General features: G+C 56.7%; 1 protein-coding gene across 1 annotated transcript; it reads left to right on the plus strand.

Annotated features, from left to right (window-relative positions):
• The first annotated feature begins 1,499 nt into the window (after positions 1-1,499).
• Insrr (insulin receptor related receptor) lies at positions 1,500-19,602 on the plus strand. Its single transcript, XM_027920996.2, has 22 exons — positions 1,500-1,584; positions 5,118-5,669; positions 7,778-8,081; positions 8,179-8,321; positions 8,521-8,665; positions 9,936-10,150; positions 10,408-10,534; positions 12,674-12,912; positions 13,279-13,446; positions 13,546-13,741; positions 13,953-13,994; positions 14,071-14,291; positions 14,504-14,640; positions 14,726-14,888; positions 15,052-15,157; positions 15,782-15,834; positions 16,017-16,246; positions 17,267-17,377; positions 17,492-17,651; positions 17,941-18,070; positions 18,189-18,323; positions 18,587-19,602. Exons 1-22 carry the CDS (start codon positions 1,500-1,502, stop codon positions 18,825-18,827), a joined length of 3,903 nt encoding a protein of 1,300 aa, XP_027776797.2. The 3' UTR covers positions 18,828-19,602.
• Positions 19,603-19,995: the final 393 nt, after the last annotated feature.

Below are 19,995 nucleotides of genomic sequence, written 5' to 3' on the forward strand. Positions count from 1 at the left end.
CTGAGTGCTGCGCCTCGGGTCCTCGGGTCAGTCGTGACTCCCGCCAGGCAGCTGGGGCCCCCGAGCCGGGTAGGGCCAGGCGAGCAGGACTGGCATCGATCGCCATCCTGACAGGAGCATCGATTTCTTCACGGAGAAATTAATAGACCTTCTCTTAGCTCTTCGGACGCGGGAGCCGCCCGCGGGTGGAGCTGGGGACGCGTCAGCCCTTGGAGGCTGCGCACCTGGAAAGCCCCGGGATCCCCAGCACCCACGGAACCAGAAGGCAGGCCCCAGTCTTTCTCAGCACCCAGCCTTGGCATCTGCAAGATCCCGTCAATCTCAAGACCAGGAGAGGGAGGGGAGAGGGAGGAGGAGGGACTTTGGGGAAGGAGGTCGACAGGTGCCCAGGCAGCGGGGGAAGGAAATCCTCCTCGAGGCCATCAGTTTTCCTCGCTGCCAGGGCCTCTGCACGGACGGCCCCCCAAGGTCCCCGACACAGGGCTGCACAGATAGACCAACCGAGCAGCCTGAATTCACTAAGGTGAGCGTGCAGAGGCGGAGCCTCCCAGGGTGATCGCCCTCTTTAAGGGACCAAGGACAAGTGTGGCCCTGAGGCTGAGGGAGGCTCTGTGAGGCGCGGGGCTTGAATATTCAGGAGACACTGTCCACCTCCTCGCCAGGTTCCAGCAGTCTCCTCCGGGTCGAGGCTGTTCGGAGTGACCCCGCAGGTGTCCAGGCACCTGTTGGTAGAATCCAGAAACACCTCTCCCCCAGGACACGCGGGCGCTGTCGGTCTGTCCGGCTGTGCAGGTCCACTTGGAGGAATTCTGCAGCAGAGGTGGCAGCAGGGCCGGGAGAGGACCCGGGGCAGCCGGAGGAGGGCTGGGGGAGCTCGGTTCTTGCCTCTCCCCCACCCACCCTCGTAATTGGACCTTATTTCCCCAACAGATCTGTGCCCCTCAGTTGTCAGGCTAAATATTTTGGCTTAGCGGGAGGGGCGGAGAGACGGGAGAAGTCCCCGCAAGCCAATCCGTTTCGGCTGGGCGCGGTCGGCGGGCCCGCCCCGGGAGATATTGCTGGAGCGCGGCCGCTCGCGCTGGCAGAGTGTGCCCAGGAGGACAGCGGAGGGACACGACGCTCGGCCTCCCCGGGGCTCTCCCTGGGCTTGCGCTCCGCCTCACCTCGGAGGCCTCGGGCCGCTCTTGAACCTTGTGTCACTTTCTCCCTTTGGGGGCCTTTCTGAGGCTCTCCCTGTCACTGCGTCTCTGTTCCCATCTCTCTGTCTCTGGACAGACCTCGGAGTCCCTAGTCTCCAGCAGCCCGTCACTGGTGTGTCTGTGGTCGCATTTCCTCCTCTGCCTCCAGCTGTCAGAGGGGGGATTCCTGCTCTCCCTGCCCTTTCCCTTCCCCTCCTTTCGAAGTCTGGGTCTTGGCGTCCTTTAAGGTGGTCAGACCCTTCTCTTCTCTGGAGCCACCTGGAGGAGGGCCAAGACGGAACACAAGCCAGGGCTGGGACCATGGCAGTGCCTGGTCTGTGGCCCTGGGGAGCCTGCCACCTTATGATTCTCCTCTCCTTGGGATTTGGCCTGGATACACTAGAGGGTGAGTCCCCAGCATTGTCTCCCAGACCTCCATCTCCCTCCCAGAGAGCTGGGAAGCCAAACAACTGAGCCTCCGGCTGGAATGCATCTTATTCTTTATTGCAATGTGAAGACTTAGGTCAGCTCTCAGAAGGACTTCCCATTGGGAAAAACAGTTAGTGGTCTACATAAAAGTGTTTTTTTTTTTTTTTTTCTCAGCTCCCTAGGAGATGAGGACTTGGAAATGGGATAAATAGATGTCTTCCATTCCAGTTTGTGAAGTCATGATCCTTGTAAAATCTGTATGAGAACCATAAATGAGGCTGTAAGAGTGTGAGGTCATTTGTGGGGCCATGGAATGGGAAGGTACAAGGCTGGGACAGGTAGCTGAGAACCAGGCGCTATTAAGTAACTGAATGTGCAGGCGGGAAACAGGCTCAGTCAAGGGGGCAGTAAACCTAGACAGGTCCCGAGCTCCTGCATTCAGGGCCCTGTCCCTTGTCCCCCACTCTTAGGACCTGTCTGCTGTAGGGAGAGGGACTGGCTCTGGGGAAGAGCTGCCTTTCCTTAGTGTCTCAGCCTTCGTCCCCAGATGGACACTTTCCACAAGTAGGGATCAGAAGTTGGGGTGTGACCTTGAAGGCAAGTGGCCCTCATGGGCACAGCAGGGGATCAATGGGGGGAGGAAAAGGAGCAATGGGGGGAAGAGTCAAGGGGGAAAGAATAAGTGGGATCCCCTTCCTCAATCCCACCATCCTCCTCCAGACTGAGGGAGCTCAGGAATCTATTGCTCTGTGCCTGCCTGAGGGGTCTCATGATGTCCTTGAGACTGGGGGCCCCCAGGGGCAGGGGAGAGCCTCCCCTTCCTACAGAGACAGGGGAGTGATGCAAATGGGTTGGGGTCGGGGGTCCCCTGAGGGATGCTAGTCCCAGAGTCTCTGCCTGCAAACCACAGTGCCCCTCCACTGAGCCCCCTCCTCTCCCCCTCCATTGCTGTGCCAGGACAGGGCCCAGTGGATGCCAGATGGGAACACAGTTGTCAGGGCAGGAGCATGTCCCTGGGTGGGTGGGGTCAGTGTTTGGTCAGGGGACACAGATGCTGCGTTCCCAGTGCACTCTGCAGAGCTGTGTCTTGAGGGAAGGCAGGGGTTAATTTGCAAAGGTCTTAGATTTGTTTTTCCAAATGACTCCCATCAGGGGAGCCCTAGAGAGGCAGGGGCATGATGGGAAGTGGGCGCCTGAGAGAACCCCCCATCTGCCTGGCAGAGCCTGATTGGCCTTCTCCTGGAGGGCTAGAAGTGTCTTCCCATTCTCTGCCTCCCTTTGGTGTGTGTGCGCGCGGCTGCCTGAGCCCAGACACACACACACACACACACACACACACACACAGCTGCTGGGCAGAGCCAAGCTCAGGTCCACTAATAACCATGTGAAGAAGGTGGGAAGCAAGCCCCTGGGAGCCAGCCTCCCCTGCCCCTGCCCCTCTAACAAACCATCACCGAATGAGCCTGGACAGTGCGTGTGATGTTGCCGCAGCGCCAGGTGGGAAGGGAGGCAGCAGAGGCTGGACAGGTCAGCTGGACCAGACTTGCAGCTTCAGCAAGGGGAGCCACGCAAGGCCCCTTGGGGGAAACTGAAGCAGGCATCCAGCCCCTACAGGGGAAGAGCCCCAAGTGCCTTGGGCGACAACGGGGAGTAGACCTGGGGCCAGTCTGAGGAAGGCAGGCATTCTGGGTCCCCAGGGAGGGAGGGATGTGGGATGCAGATGCCCATGGTCCACAGTCCCCAGGAGCCCTGTTGTTCCAGCCCTGCACTGGGCATCATGGGGCATGCAGAGCTGACTCCTGGGCCCCATCCTCCCTGGAGGGGGTGATGGAGACGCAGACAACAGTGTCAGGTGACGCCCCAGGTATGCTCGTGACTAGCCTTGACAGACTAAGTGCAGCTAAGCCCGAGGGGGAAGTGAGTGACTGAGGATCAGAGGGTTAGGAGGAGCCTTGGCCTGGGCTGTGCAGGACAAGGACTGAGGCTGGAGACAGGAGTGGGATCAGGTAATCTACACCCAGAGTGTCGGGCCCAAGAACTGAAATGCGAGCTCTGGCAACGGGAGCCATGGAGTGTCCTTCAAGGGTAAGCCAAGGCAGGAGCCAGGCAGAGAAGGTAGGATGTAGGCGTTGGGCATGGGGACACATGCCTCTAATGTCAACAACTTGGGAGACCGCGACAGGATGATTGCAAGTTCAAGGCCAGCCTGGCCTGAGACCAGCCTGAGACCCTGTCTCAAAATTAAAAAAAAAAAAAAAAATTTAAAGGGCTGGGGATGTAGCTCAGTGGTAGACTGCCCGCCCCTGGGTTATATCCCTAAGACCACGAAAAAAAGGGGGGGGGGCATGAAGCTCAGTGCTCATTGCTTCCCAGCCTCAGGATTCAATCACTTGTCAAATATTTATTGAGTGCCAGTTTTGTGTCAGGCACTCTACCGTGCACTAGGATCCAGCGATGAATTAAGCAAAGATCACTGCCCTATGGAGCTTACAATAAACAAAACAAATAAAGTAGATTATATATTAACCAGAGTTGAGAGCGCTAGAGAAAAATTAAACAGGGGATGGAGGGTGGGTAGTGTCACAGTTTTTAAAAGGATGGTCACTTATGAAGGTGAGGAAACCATGTAGGTGGAAGAGTGTTCTACCTAGAGGGAACAGAAGGGACAGAGACCCTGAGGCAGGAGTTTGGCTGATTGTTTGAGGGACATCCAAAAGGTCAAAGTGGTTGAAGGAGAGAAAGAAAAGGAATGAAATCAGGGGGCTAAAGGGGCCTAAACTGCAGGACTTTGACCTTTACATAAGCAAGATGGGAGTCATGGGAGGTGGGGCTCAAGCAGAGGAGGGGTGTGGTCCAACGGTGTCTTGGGGTCACCATGGCATTAGAGTGGAGAACAGCACAGAGAGGCCAGGCAGAAGCAGGAAGGCAATTTTGGAGGCTGTAGATCCAGAATAAGATGATGGTGGAAACCGCGAGAGTGGTGATCAGTGGTCAGGTTCTGGACATATATAAAATATGAAGCCCACAGAACATAGAGGGAGGGAAAGAAAAGTTAAGGGTAGCCAGACACGGTGGCACCCGCCTGTCACCCCAGTGACTCAGGAGGCTGAGGCAGGAGGATTGAAAGTTCGAGGCCAGCCTGGGCAATTTAGTGAGACACTGTCTCAAAGTAAAAAATAGAAAGGGCGGGGGATGTGGCTCCGTGGAGCAAGCCTGGGATGAAGCCCTAGTACCCCAAAAAGAAAAAAGGTCAAGCAGGACTGCAAGAGCGAACTTGCTATTGACGGTGACAGGAAGTAGGTTTGGAAGCGGAAATCAAGGACTCACTTGTGGCTATAGTGGCTGGTGAGCCCTCTGAGGCCCTGGGAGGAGGCCACCCCTGCCCAGAGCAGAGCCTGACACCATTCGGGGTCCGGCAGCGCATGTGGTTCCCTTAGCCCAAAGCAGCCAGGGGCGACAGGGTGCCTGGCCCGGGATGCACTCACTGTCGCATGCCATGTGTGCCCACAGTGTGCCCCAGCCTGGACATCCGCTCAGAGGTGGCGGAGCTGCGGCGGCTGGAGAACTGCAGCGTGGTGGAGGGCCACTTGCAGATCCTGCTGATGTTCACGGCCACGGGCGAGGACTTCCGCGGCCTCAGTTTCCCCCGCCTCACCCAGGTCACCGACTACCTCCTGCTTTTCCGCGTCTACGGCCTGGAGAGCCTGCGGGACCTCTTCCCCAACCTCGCGGTGATCCGGGGGGCGCGCCTCTTCCTGGGCTACGCGCTGGTCATCTTCGAGATGCCACACCTGCGCGACGTGGGGCTGCCCGCGCTGGGGGCTGTGCTGCGCGGGGCTGTGCGCGTGGAGAAGAACCAGGAGCTCTGCCACCTGTCCACCATCGACTGGGGACTGCTGCAGCCTGCGCCCGGTGCCAACCACATCGTGGGCAACAAGCTGGGCGAGGAGTGTGCAGACGTGTGCCCAGGGGTGCTGGGAGCCGCTGGTGAGCCCTGTGCCAGGACCACCTTTGGTGGGCACACGGACTACAGGTGCTGGACCTCCAGCCACTGTCAGAGAGGTGGGTGTGGCACAGAATATGACCCGGGGGCACAGGGAAGCAGGGCCTGGTGGGCCAGGGTGGCCACAGGATGCTGCAGGTGGGTACCTACTGCCACTGATTTAATCTTGTCTGATGAGGCAGGTACTACAGTTATTCCCATTTTACAGAAAATGAAACCGAGGTTCAGGAGAGTTAAGTAACTGATGTAGCAACTAGGAGTAGATACAATATGGCATCAAAGCCAGGCCCCGTGGTATATTAAAAGAGTTGGGAGGGGGGCTGGGGATGTGGCTCAAGCAGTAGCTCACTTGCCGTGTGGCCCGGGTTCGATCCTCAGCACCACATACCAACAAAGATGTTGTGTCCACCGAGAACTAAAAAAATAAATATTAAAAAAAAAAAGAGTTGGGGATGTAGTTCAGTGGTAATGTGCCCCTGGGTTCAATCCTACTGGAGGCAGGATCAGCATCAGGTAGTCATGGAATAGGTCATGGACAGGTACAAACAAGGCAGGCATGGGACAGTGGGGAGAAAATATGCACATATGGACAGAAGACTGAACAGGCAGTCTTGGGACAAAGCCAGGTGGCTGGGTCCAGGTCTCAGCTGTACTGCTTACTGGCTGTGCCTCCGGCCCCTCTTCTGTAAAGGGATCCCAGGGTAGTCAGGAGAGGTGAGTTCCACAGAGTTCCACAGAGAAGCGCCTGGGCCACCGTAGTGGTTCTGGTTCATAGTAAAAGTGGCCGCGTGCTAAGTGCAGCGGCCCACACCTATGATCCCAGGGACTGGGAATCCTAAGGCAGCGGGACTGCAATTTCAAGGCCAGCCTGGGCCACTTAGTGAGACCCTGTCTCAAAAAAAAAAAAAATTAAAAGGAGGGCTGGGGATGTAGCTCAGTGGTAGAGCACCCTGGGTTCAATCCCCAGTGCTGGGAAAAAAAAAAAAAGATTTATGCTGGGTGCGGTGGTGCACATCTGTAATTCCAGCAGCTCTGGCGACTGAGGCAGGAGGAGCAGGAGTTCAAAGCCAGCCTCAGCAATTTAGGGAGGCACTAAGCAATTCAGCGAGACCCTGTCTCTAAATAAAATATTTCAAAAAGGGCTGGGGATGTGGCTCAGTGGTTGAGCGACCCTGGGTTCAGTCCCCAGTATGAAAGAAAGAGAGAGAGAGAGAGAGAGAGAGAGAGAGAGAGAGAGAGAGAGAGAGAGAGAAGAAAAAGAGGGAAGAAGAAGAGGAGGAGGTAGAAGAGAGGAGGAGGAGGAGATTATTTATGGAAACAGAGGAAAGGAGTAGAGAAGAGAGGGAGGAAAGAAGGAGGGGTGCTAGAGGAGGGGAAATGAAAGTTAGGGGGAGGAAGGAAGACTTTTCGGAAGCCGGAGCGCTAGGAGTCTCTTCCAGACAGTTCATGGAGGTCAGTTCCTCTCACCTCCTTGGCCTCCGCATAAGGGCAGGCGAGTAACCGAGTAACCGGATCCCTGCTGTAGCGGAGGCCACTTCCCTGAGCCTCCCTGTTGGCTGTAAACACAGCTGTTCAAGCCCTCTCGTGTACAGTATCAACAGACCCTGGCTGACCCCACCCCACACATGGCTCCCAGACACCCAGCTGCCCCGGTGCCCATCCAGGCTCTGTGTCCCTGGCACTGAACCCACCCACCTCTGCTGCTGCTGCTGGGGCCACCCCCTGCCCCGGGGGAGGGGGAGCTGGAGAGGGAGGCAGAATGGGCAAGGCATGGACACCTGAGGGGTGGTGACCCCTCCCTCCACACGCTCCCAAGCCCACCTTGCCCCTGGCCTCACTGCTCAGCAAAGACCAGCTGGTTCATCCTGGCACGGTGCCCAGCGATGATGTGGGCACCAGGCCTAGACAGGACAGCAGGCCGGAGAGCAGCAACCCTGATGGGCAAGGTCACCCCTCTGTCCTGAGTTCTAACACCCCCAACTGGACACCGTGGGAGGTGGAGAGCCACAGAGAGGAGTGATGGTCCTTGTCCTCAGAAGACCCTGTCGGAAGGAAACCGGTGTCACTGAATCAGAGGATGCCAGCTGAGAGTGCCATGGGGTCAGGCTGGCATAGGGTGACAGGGCTGAGAGGAGTGGTGAGGTCTGACCCAGCTCTCTGCCCACAGTGTGTCCCTGCCCCCAAGGCCTGGCCTGCACGGCCGGGGGCGCCTGCTGCCACGCCGAGTGTCTGGGGGGCTGCAGCCGGCCTGAAGACCCTGGGGCCTGCGTGGCCTGCCGCCACCTGTACTTCCAGGGAGCCTGCCACAGAGCCTGCCCTCCAGGCACCTACCAGCAGGAGTCCTGGCGCTGCGTCACGGCCGAGCGCTGTGCCAGCCTGCGCTCGGTGCCCGGCCGCGCCTCCACCTTCGGCATCCACCAGGGCAGCTGCCTGGCCCAGTGCCCGCCGGGCTTCACCCGCAATGGCAGCAGGTGAGCGGAGGGTGGAGGGGGTCAGCCTGGGCCAGTGAGGAGGCCTGAGGAGGCCCACGGGGATCCAGAGCTCATGCCACCCGACTGTCCCCACCAGCATATTCTGCCATAAATGCGAGGGGCTGTGCCCGAAAGAATGCAAGGTGGGCACCAAGACCATCGACTCGGTGCAGGCGGCTCAGGACCTGGTGGGCTGCACCCACGTGGAGGGGAGCCTCATCCTCAACCTCCGCCAGGGCTGTCAGTACCTCCTCGGGCCGTGGGCCTCCTCCTGACCACACCCGCCCTCCCAGCCTTGCCCATTTCAACCAGCTGGCTAAGTACCACTTTCTTCACCCAGGGCCAGCCCTGAGGACCCACTCACCCTGGACCCCTCCTGCCCCTGCCCTGTGGGCCGTCCCCTTCCCTACTCCGGCCCACCCCTGTCTTCCTTCCTCAGACAACCTGGAGCCCGAACTGCAGCGCAGCCTGGGGCTGGTGGAGACCATCACTGGCTTCCTCAAAATCAAGCACTCCTTCGCACTCGTGTCCCTGGGCTTCTTGAAGAACCTCAAGCTAATCCGGGGGGATGCCATGGTGGATGGGTAAGGGGTCAGAACCAGGCCTCGTCCAGCCCCTTCCCTCAGCATTCCCAAAACAGTGGTGAAGACAATGGGCTGTGGAACCCGTTCAGCCACTTACTAGCTGTGTGACTCTGGATAGGTTACTTAACTTCTCTGGCTGTTTTTCATTGATAAAATGAGGCTAGTTTAACACAACTTATTTCTTAGGGGCGGCTGTGAATATTACTTAGATTGTTATGTGTAAAGTACTTAAAATAATTCCTGGAATGCAGTATATACAATACAAATCAAAGTTACATAGAACTCCATAAGGATTGGCCATAATTGTTAACATCCAATCCTGCGTAACATGTCTGCATAGCATGTCTTGCCTGGGTTTTAAACTCACTCCCACTAACAACTGGACAAGACCTACCCAGAATGTAGCCAGGATTTTTCAAAATAAAAAGAATGCTTTAAATTAGCATCACAGTAGTGCACACCTGTAATCCCAATGACTCAGGATCTGAGATAGGAAGATCACAAGTTCAAGGACAGTCTGGTCAATTTAGTAAGACCCTATCTCAAAATTTAAAAAAATAAAACAAAAAGGCTACAAATGTAGCTTAGTAGTAAAACGCTCCTGGGTTCAATCCCCAGTACTAAAATAATAAGGATAAATAATCATTCAATTAATGAATTAACATCAGCCGGAGCGTGGTAGCTCATGCCTATAATCTCAGCAGTGCAGAAGGCTGAAGCAGGAGGATTGCAAGTTCAAGACCAGCCTCAGCAACTTAGTGAGACCCTGTCTCAAAATAAAAAATAAAAAGGGTTGGGATGTGGCTCAGTGGTAAAGCTCCTTGGGTTCAATAACCAGTATCTCCCCCAACACACACACCCCAAAAGTTAGCATTAGTCAGGTGCTTTCCTGTTACATTGTCGGTTACACCTAGAGGTGCCCACACCCCAGCCTGAGACCCACTGCCTCAGGATGAGTACCATCTCTCCTGTGTCCCCCAAATCAGGATGGAGCAAGTGTTCCAAGTGAGATGAAGTCAGGAAGGAAACAGGGTAGCTCTTGAGCCCATTTCACTGATGGGAACTACAGAGAGGACAGATGGCCTGCCAGACATCACACTCCTGGTCAGTAGCACAGAGTGGGTGTGCCCAAGCCCCCCACCCCTGTGCTCTGGCTGTGAGAGGCTGCCCAGACCCAGCACGGCCCCTCCAGGAGGAGCCCCAAAGCCACCCCCTTTGGCACCCCCAGCCCCTACCTCCCTACAGAACAAGGTCGCCTGGCCTCCCCCAGGAACTACACTCTGTACGTGCTGGACAACCAGAACCTGCAACAGCTGGGGTCCTGGGTGGCCACTGGCCTCACCATTCCTGTGGGCAAGATCTACTTTGCCTTCAATCCGCGCCTCTGCTTGGAGCACATCTACCGATTGGAGGAGGTGACGGGCACCCGGGGTCGGCAAAACAAGGCTGAGATCAACCCCCGCACCAATGGAGACCGCGCTGCCTGTAAGGCCCGGGACCCGTCCCCAGAGCGAGCAGCGCTCACAATGCCACGCGACCCCAAGGCACAGCGGGACGCTCAGGCGCGCTGCCATCCCCACACCCTGCAACGCACCAGGCACAGGCACTCGGGTGGGAGGGCTCGCTTGAAGGGGACAGCCACTTTGGAGGTCTCGTGGTGGGTGGGATGCCTTGGGGCAGGGTGGGGCTCGAGCAGGTGACAGGAGCGTTGGGAGCAGTGTTTACCCGGTCCCTGAGCCCAGGCCAGACTCGCACCCTGCGCTTCGTGTCCAACGTGACGGAGACCGACCGCATCCTGCTGCGCTGGGAGCGCTACGAGCCGCTGGAGGCCCGCGACCTGCTCAGCTTCATCGTCTACTACAAGGAGTCGTGAGTACCCGGCGGGGCCGCCACCCAGGCCCGCCAGGGAGGGACCGGCCGGAGGCCGACGAGGGCCGGGCGCCTGGGACTCCGGAGGGCCGGAAGCTAGGACCCCCAAGTGACATTTCAGTGTGGGGCCCACACCAAGGGACGAAGAGGACCGTCAGGGCTTCTGGGAGCTGCGATCCCTCTGCTGGAAGGCTTGATAATTAAACTTCAATTCACTATGCTAATGCTCCACACTGACCACACGCTCCTGCCCCAGCAGTGGTTTGGGGAGTGCTCATTAATTTGGCCAGTTTTAAGAGCAGCTCTGCCAGCACTTCATTAAAGCCGGAGAAAGGGAGGGTGCTGAGATGGCCAGGGACCGGTTGCTTGTTTCCTTGAAGAGAATGAAATGACCCTAGCAACAGGGATCATAGTTAGAACACAGAAGAACTTCCCCTCCAAACATGGCTAGGAATCAAAAAGAGGGGAGAAATGGATTTTGGAGGGCAGGCTGGGCAGGCACGAGTGAGGAATTCTCTCTCCCAGGTAGAGAAGATGCAGCCTTCTGGCTTGGAAAGACTGTCTATGAATCAAAATTGGGAAGTCTTATTTTTTTTCCCTTAGGTCCTGTCTTAGGGGGAGGGTGGGAGGCTTCCTCAGTGGTGGGTGACTGGAGCTAGCATGAGGGGCTGGAGAATTTGTACAATATAAATTCTGAATTGTCTAGTCCCCAGTACAGCCTATAAGTCTGCATTGCCAAAGAGCTTCCAGGTGATGCTGAAGGTGCTGGTTCATGGATCACATTTTAAAAAGCACTGACAGGGCCTGCAATGTGAATGGCATCCCCAACTCATGAAGTTCCCAACTGCACAACTCTGCACAGATGCTTTTGGGCAACAAGAGCAGAGAATCATGGGGATCCTCCAGGGACTCCCTAATATTACTGCCTTGCAATGTGACTGCTGTGCTCCCCCAGATGCATGCACTATGATCCTGACTCATCCATAGCATTGATTCTGCACCTCTACACACTTGCTCCTGGACTATTCTGCCTCCACTGAGGCACTTCCTGCTGAGCCTAAAACCCTCCACTCAGGCCCTTCCTGCTGAGCCTAAAACCCTCCACTCGCTTTCTTTTTTCTTTTTCTTTCTTTCTTTTTTTTTTTTTTTTTTTTTTTTTTTGTACCAGGGATTGAACCCAGGAGCCACTTAACCACTGAGCCACATTCCCAGCACTCTTTATGTTTTATTTTGGGACAGGGTCTTGCTAAGCTGTTTAAGGCCTGGATAAGTTGTGGAGGCTGGCTTTGAACTCACAATCCTCCTGCCTCAGCCTCCAGAGTCTCTGGGATTACAAGCATGTGCAACCACACTGGACTGTCCCGTTTCCCTTTGACATCCCCTCAAGTTCTGTCCCTTGCTCAGCAAGAATTTCACCCCTCTACCTCCCTCCAAAGAAACCCATATCATGAACATCAGCACAAAGCCCCAGATTTCCCCATCATCTACCTTGACACCTCCCATTGGGCTCCACTTTCATCTTTCCCAGCAACCAGCCCCCCAGGGGCTATAGAACTGTGCTTATAGTCTTCAATTCCACTTGAGGGGAAGGCAGATTGGGATAACTTCATATCCACCTTCTGTTCTTTATAGACACACACACACACACATATACACAATGCAAAAACAATTGGGAAGGGGGTACTGGGAATTGAACCCTGGGGTGCTTTACCACTGAGCTACAATCTCCATTCCTTTTATTTATTTTGAGGCAGGGCCTCATAAGTTGCAAAGGGTCTCGTTAAGTTACTGAAGCTGACCTTGAATTACAATCCTCCTGCCTCAGACTCCCAAGTCACTGAGATTATAGGCATGTGCCAACCCCTCCCAGCCTACAATGCAAACATTTTTAATGTTCCTTGTGACTAAAGCTTGATATTTCCTGCTAACGATGAGGAGATGATTCATTACAAATTTGGTGGGTAACAGATATCACAGGGGGCACAGGGTCTATCAGGTGGATGGAGTTATGGCTCTGTCCTCATCGGTAGTGGAAGAACAATGACAATGACAGTCCCCTGGTGATTCAGGAGGAAAGGGTATGCTAGAACATGGGGATGGGGCTGAGCCAGTTCTCAGTTCTGGGGACGGGGTGTTCAGCCCATTCCAGAATGCCACAGAGCATGTGGGTCCAGATGCCTGTGGAACTCAGAGCTGGAACCTACTGGATGTGGAGCTGCCCCTAAGCCGCACCCAAGAGCCAGGGGTCACCTTAGCCCCCCTGAAGCCCTGGACACAGTATGCAGTGTTTGTGCGGGCTATCACACTGACCACTGCTGAGGACAGCCCTCATCAAGGAGCCCAGAGCCCCATCGTCTACCTCCGGACCCTGCCTGCAGGTAGGCTAAGCACTGAGAGGACCCAAGTCACTGTGCCTGTATCTATTGAGAAGAGCAGCGGGGACTGAGGTACCAGAAACAGAGAGGCTAGGACACTGGAGGTCTGGTCCTAGAGACCGGGAGGTCAGAGGCCTGAGTCCTAGAAAGAACAGGGGGCATTCACCTGGGTTCTAGGGAGGGTGGCGTTGGAACAGTGCAGGAAATCAGCTGGGTGAAGTCAAGGGACTTTGGAGAAGGGGAGGACAGCATACTGATCTCTACGCCTCCAGAGAAGGGAGATGGACTCCAGAGAGAGGGACTCATTACCAGACACCATCTGGAAGGGGAACCCGCGGCCTCTGAGTGGTACTCTCCTCACACCCCCAGCACCCACGGTGCCCCAAGACGTCATCTCCACGTCCAACTCCTCCTCCCACCTCCTGGTGCGCTGGAAGCCACCGACCCAGCGCAACGGAAACATCACCTACTACCTGGTCCTGTGGCAGAGGCTGGCGGAGGACGGCGACCTCTACCTCAATGACTACTGCCACCGCGGTGCGCAGGCCGGCAGGGTCGGGGTTCAGGTCGGGCTCGGTGGGCACCAGAGGAGGGAAGACCCCTCTCTAACGACTGTCTTCACGGACGCGGCGCTAGGCTTGCGGCTGCCCACCAGCAACCACGACTCCCGCTTCGACCGCGAAGATGGGGAACTCGAGGCCGAGAGCGAACCGGGCTGCTGCCCCTGCCAGCACTCGCCTCCTGGACAGGCCCTGCCCGCGCTGGAGGCGCAGGAGGCCTCGTTCCAGAAGAAGTTTGAAAACTTTCTGCACAACGCCATCACCATCCCCAAGTGCGACCAGGCACACGCCGAAGGGGCGGGTCTGATGGGCGGGGCCTGGAGGGTGGGTCTTCCAGAGAGGTGGGGACTTGGGGCGGGGCCTGGGTTGTGGGTGGGGCCTGAGTTGCGGGTGGGTTTGGGGAGAAGGAGGTGCGCGGTCGGTCGCAGAGCGCTCTGGGGTGCGTTCCAGTTGGGCCTGAGAGTGCCTTCCCGGGCTCCTTAGGTCCCCTTGGAAAGTGACCTCCCTCAACAAGAGCCCTGAAAGGTGAGCCGGGATGGCGCTGGGGACTGAGGGGCGAGACTCCAGGGAACCGGCCCTGGCTGACCTACGCCCTCTCCAGGGACTCGGTGCGGCACCGCCGGGCCGCCGGGACCCTCAGACTAGGGGGCAACAGCTCGGATTTTGAGATCCAGGAGGACAAGGTTCCCCGAGAGCGGGCTGTGCTGAGCGGCTTGCGCCACTTCACGGAGTACCGGATCGACATCCACGCCTGCAACCACGCGGCGCACACCGTGGGCTGCAGCGCGGCCACCTTTGTCTTTGCGCGCACCATGCCCCACAGTAGGTACACCCCCACCTCTACCTCTCACCGCTGCCCCTGACCTCCTCGCCCCAGAAACTCGCTTTGCTCGCCCCTCCCCGTTTCCATAACCCTAGAGCTTCCTCAGACCTCGCAGTTCAGCCCAGTTTAAGTTTAATTAAGTTTAACTTGATTTTGAACGTGAGACAGAGGAACTACTTGTGGCCTGATTGTCAGATGGCCCCTCCCGCAGGAGAGGCTGATGGTATCCCAGGGAAGGTGGCCTGGGAGGCAGCCAGCAAGAGCAGTGTTCTCCTGCGGTGGCATGAGCCACCGGACCCCAATGGACTCATCCTCAAGTATGAAATCAAGTACCGTCGCTCAGGAGAGGTAGGTACCCTAGGGCACCCCCTGTCTCAGCCCCTATTTTGTGCCTACACCCCCTTCCCAGCCAGCTCTTCTGTGCTCCCCTTAGGAAGCCACAGTGCTGTGCGTGTCCCGGCTGAGATATGCCAAAGTTGGTGGGGTCCACCTGGCCCTGCTTCCCCCTGGGAACTACTCTGCGAGGGTTCGGGCCACTTCGCTGGCTGGCAATGGCTCCTGGACGGACAGTGTTGCCTTCTACATCCTTGGCCCAGGTACACAGACAAATCCCCAAACCACGCTGCCTGATCCCCATTCTACCAGACCCCCTCTACCCCATCCTTCCCATCCTGGTCTCCCAGTGGTTAGAGGGGAGCATCCCCTTCCCTTGGACTTTTCAATTTTTGACCTTGGCCTCTGCTGTCCTGTGACCACTAGAGGAGGAAGACTCCGGCGGTCTGCACGTTCTCCTCACTGTCACCCCCGTGGGCCTCATGCTGCTCATCATTCTTGCTGCCCTCGGGTTCTTCTACAGCAGGAAGAGGTGATGATAGTTCCCACTGTCCTTCTCTTCCTCATGTCCCCGCAGTCAGAGGGTGGGAGACCAGACAGCAGAGAGCACTTCCCCCGCAGAACGATTCTTCCCCGGAGATGAGGAGACATACCTCTAGGCTAGGGTGACCAATTCATCCTGGTTAACCTGGGATTTTCCCCGTTCTAGAAGGGAAACCCCTCCGTGTGGGCACTCAGGGCCTGGTGGACCACCGCACTCTCCACCCAACATGAGAAATAATGAATCTAGTCCTGCCATAGCAAGGGACAGACAAGAGACCTCAGCATGTGTCCCAGACACTTGATGTCAGATCCCTCTGGGACAGAATGCAAGAGGGATGTGAGGGCAGGACATTGATCAGCTGGGTCCTAGGGATGTCTCAAAGGGTCAGGAACCCCTTTACTCCTGAGTCTGCCTATTCCCAACCTGCCATATTCCAGCACTCAGACCAAAATCAGCTTGGAAAGTGTTTTGTGCTTTCCGGGGGTCACCCTGACCTGGGCTGGGGTGTGGCCAATAACCCTCTTCCTTGAGGGGTCCCCTTCCTTGTCTTCTGGAATGGCTCATTCCTTCCCAAGGCCTCTTCCAGCCTGACCCCCTTGCTTCCTATTGCAGAAGTGGCACCCTGTATACCTCTGTGAATCCGGAGTACTTCAGCGCCTCTGATAGTAGGTCTGGGGGTGGGGGGACAGGTGGTGTGGGAAGGGAGACAGAGTGGAGGAGAAGCAAGCTTCCAGGATACTTGGAGAAGGTGGCCTTGGGACCAGGGCACTTCCGAAGAGGAGGAAGAAGTGGGTAGAGGTGAAGCAGAGAGCAGCATCCCTGCCTCATGTCCCTCACCTCCTCTCAGTGTACGTCCCTGATGAGTGGGAGGTGCCCCGGGAGCAGATCTCCATCATCCGGGAGCTGGGCCAAGGCTCTTTTGGGATGGTCTATGAGGGCCTGGCACAAGGACTGGAGGCTGGAGAGAAGTCCACGCCGGTAGCCCTGAAGACGGTGAATGAGCTGGCCAGCCCACGGGAACGCATTGAATTCCTTAAGGAAGCTTCTGTCATGAAGGCATTCAAGTGTCACCACGTGGTAAGGAGGTCAGGCATTGTCAGGGTCATAATTAAAGTAAAAGTAATGTGGTAAGAGGGAAAGAGTCAGAGATGAGTTCAGGGCATCATCAAGGTCAGGGTTGGGATTGTGGTTAGGATCCTAGATGGGATCACCTAAGTGTGGTGCTGCACAACTGTAATCCCAGTGACTTGGGCCCAGAGACTAGGGAGGCTGAGGCAGGAGGATTGAAAGTTTGAAGCCAGCCTCAGCAACTTAGTGAGACCCTACCTCAAAAAAAAAAAAAAAAAAAAAAGCCACATGCCTGTAATCCCAACAGCTCAGTAGGCTGAGGATCACAAATTCAAAGTCAGCCTCAGCAACTTAGTGAGGACCTAAGCAATTTAGCAAGACCCTGTCTCAAAATAAAAGAAAAATTAAATTTAAAAAATTAGAGGCTGGGCAAGGTGGTGCACACCTGTAATTCTAATAGCTCAGGAGGCTGAGGCAGGAGGATTGTGAATTCAAAGCCAGCCTTAGCAACTGTGCGGCACTAAGTAACCTGCCTCTAAATAAAATACAAAATAGGGTTGGGGATGTGGCTCAGTGGTTGAGTGCACCTGAATTTAATCCCTGGTACAAAAAAAAAAAATTAGAAGGGCTGGGGATGTGGCTCAGTTGTAGAGCACCCCTGAGTTCAACCCCCAGTACCACACATGTACACACAACAAAAAAAGAAAGAAAAAAATCTTAGGGTTATGGCTATAGTTGAGACATGTCATGATTGGGGGTGTCCAGAGGATTTTTAGGGTCATGATTGGAATGGAAGTCAGAGTTGGGCCAAGTTCATGATGTGACAATTTTCAGATATGATCAAGGTTCTGAGGGCTGTGAGTTCAGGTTAGGATCGCTGTTAGATCACGATTAAGGTTGGAGTTATGGCTGGGATAAAGGTCAGAGTGGATGTCTGGGTCAGGCTGTGGTCACAGCAGGTCAAGGTTTTGGCCAGGTTGGTCAAAAGGAGGTGGGTATTTATGAAACTAAACTCTCTGCCCATCCCAGGTGCGTCTCCTGGGAGTTGTGTCTCAAGGCCAGCCAACTCTGGTCATCATGGAGCTAATGGCCCGGGGGGACCTCAAGAGCCATCTTCGGTCTTTGAGGCCTGAAGCAGAGGTGGGAACCAGGAAGACCCTGAGCCGTCAGAGGCTGGGGAGCCTGAGAAGACTTGGGCACAGTGTGGGACAAGCCTCCAGTTCCTTCTTCACCAGCCCTGTCTCTTGGCCCTAGAACAATCCTGGGCTCCCACAGCCAGCACTCGAGGACATGATCCAGATGGCTGGTGAGATCGCCGATGGCATGGCTTACCTGGCCGCCAACAAGTTCGTGCACCGAGACCTGGCAGCCCGTAACTGCATGGTGTCCCAGGACTTCACTGTCAAGATCGGGGGTACAGAGGGTGCCAGGCAGTGAGGGCCTCCTGAGGAGTAGAGACCCCCCTTGCTAGCTCCCCATAGCCACAGCTCCAACCCCGACAGCCTCTGAGAACTTTGTCAAGTCAGTCCCCAGATGAGTCTCCTGGCCCAAGGTTGGAGGCTTTGGGTGGGATGACCTCTGAGGTCCTTTGAGCCCCCACATAAGACTCTCGGAGGCTGTGGAGGCAGAGAGGGCTGGGAGAGGGATTCCTGGGGCAGGATCTGGTGTGTGACCTCCATACCTCCTCCACCCGCTTTTTCTAGACTTCGGGATGACTCGGGACGTGTATGAGACAGACTATTACCGCAAGGGTGGGAAGGGGCTGCTGCCGGTGCGCTGGATGGCCCCCGAGTCCCTCAAAGACGGAATCTTCACCACCCACTCAGATGTCTGGTGGGGCTCGGCGGGATCAGAGGGTTCCGGGGATGTGGGGTGTCATCTGGGCAGCCTGAGGGTACACTGGGCAGCCTGAGGGTGCTGGGCTCAGTCAGGCCCACCTGTGTGTCCTCAGGTCCTTTGGTGTGGTGCTCTGGGAGATCGCGACCCTGGCTGAACAACCCTACCAGGGCCTGTCCAATGAGCAAGTGCTCAAATTTGTCATGGAAGGCGGGGTCCTGGAGGAGCTGCAGAGCTGTCCCCTGCAGCTGTGAGTCACCCCTGCCTACCCCACCCCCCAAGACCCCGGCCTGCCACCTCTGATGCTTCTGTATCCACTGACCCCCTGGCCCGCTGTGAGATGCCAGTTCTGCACTCTCACTAGGCAACCCCCACGCCACTGCCCTCCTCTGGTTCTCCCACACACAACGCCCCTGGACCCTCTGCTTCACCGAGGGACCCTCCCAATGCAGAAGGCTGGGAGTGAGCGCCTGGGACTCCAGGGTCCTCAACACTGCTTCCCCCGCCTGCCAGGCAGGAGCTGATGAGCCGTTGCTGGCAGCAGAACCCACGCCTGCGCCCGACCTTCACCCACATCCTGGACAGCATACAGGAGGAGCTGCGGCCCTCCTTCCGCCTGCTCTCCTTCTACTACAGCCCAGAGTGCCGGGGAGGCCTGGGCTCCTTGCTACCCACTGACGCAGAGCCCGACTCCCCACTAACTCCAAAAGAGGCCTCAGAGGGCAGCCCCCAAAACGGGGGTCCAGGGCATTAAGGGACTCCCCGTTCCCTAGCTGACTGGCCTCTCGTGGGTAAAGAGGAAGGGACCCAATGTTTGTGCCCCTGAGATGTCCAGATGTTCACCTCCCCCCCAGCCATGCTCAGGGCAGGGAAGGGCCAAGAGTGGGACAGAGAGCAGGAGCAGGAAGACGCGGGTGCAGTCAGAACAGACTCCTGCAGGAAAGAGTGTCAGCAGTCGGAGTTCGTGGGAAAGCAAGCAGGGCCTCGGCGGGAGGAATCATTAGACCACGGACAGGCATCCCACCGCCCGCAGAGGGAGAGGCCCTGCTCCCACTGAGAGGAGAAGGCCCATCTGCCCTGGAAGCGGAGTCGGACGAGCCCACCCTCGGCTCGGCACCTCCTGTGGACATCTGGGTTCATCAACAGGAGCAATCAGAGCCAGGCCTGGACCCTGTCCATCCATGCTTGGGACTCTCAGGATGGATGTGCAGATTGCTGCCCGTCCTTCAACTGCATCACCTCCTCCCTTGGCCCCACACACCAGGGGGGCATGGCGAGAACCCCGGGCCTGGTGAGCCAGCCCCGAGCCTGGCCCTGGTGGGCCTGCCCCAGTTCCTCTCCCCTGGCCCCACCAGGGACCCCCAAGCTTGGTGCTCCTCCTTCTTGCTACCCAGGGGCCTCTCTTGGTGCACTTTCCCTGCTTTGTCCAGTCTTCCCCTCAGTCTTGGATCATTAAGGCTTAAAGAGCTGCGTCTCCTTCCCTCCCCGCCCCACCCCCTGCCTCTCATGGGAGACTGGAGAAGGCACAATAAAGGCTGAGGTCTGTTTGGACCCAGGTCCCGGCAGTAATCTCTCCATCTCTATGATGCACTTCCTCTCCCCCTCCTGCGGGACTTGAGGTGGTGACCCGAGGGTGGTAAGTAAGACAGGATAAATACGCCACTCCATGAGGCGCTGAGCAGCCCGGCTGCCGTGGCAGGACCCAGGACAACTTGCCATCACCTTCTGCTCGGGCCAGAAGTGGTTGAACCCAGCAGGGAACCTTTCTATCTGCCCTCCCGGCAGAGCCCAGTGTCCCCCACGGCCCATCTTTGCCGTCTCCTGCTCTGTCTGGCCCCTGGGCAGGCATTTCCTCCCAGGAAATCCCAGGGCAGACTTTAAGTGGGAAGACCACGCATAGAGCTGCCTTTGAAAGACATTAT

This window comes from Marmota flaviventris, chromosome 10, assembly GCF_047511675.1.
Source record: "Marmota flaviventris isolate mMarFla1 chromosome 10, mMarFla1.hap1, whole genome shotgun sequence".
Classification (NCBI taxonomy): Eukaryota; Metazoa; Chordata; class Mammalia; order Rodentia; family Sciuridae; genus Marmota; species Marmota flaviventris.

Coding starts and splice junctions, on each gene's coding strand:
- Insrr (XM_027920996.2), top strand. CDS start 1,500: ATGGCAGTGCCTGGTCTGTGGCCCTGGGGAGCCTGCCACCTTATGATT. Junction 15,158..15,781: donor TTCTTCTACAGCAGGAAGAG/GTGATGATAGTT, acceptor TTCCTATTGCAG/AAGTGGCACCCTGTATACCT. Junction 16,247..17,266: donor CATTCAAGTGTCACCACGTG/GTAAGGAGGTCA, acceptor TGCCCATCCCAG/GTGCGTCTCCTGGGAGTTGT.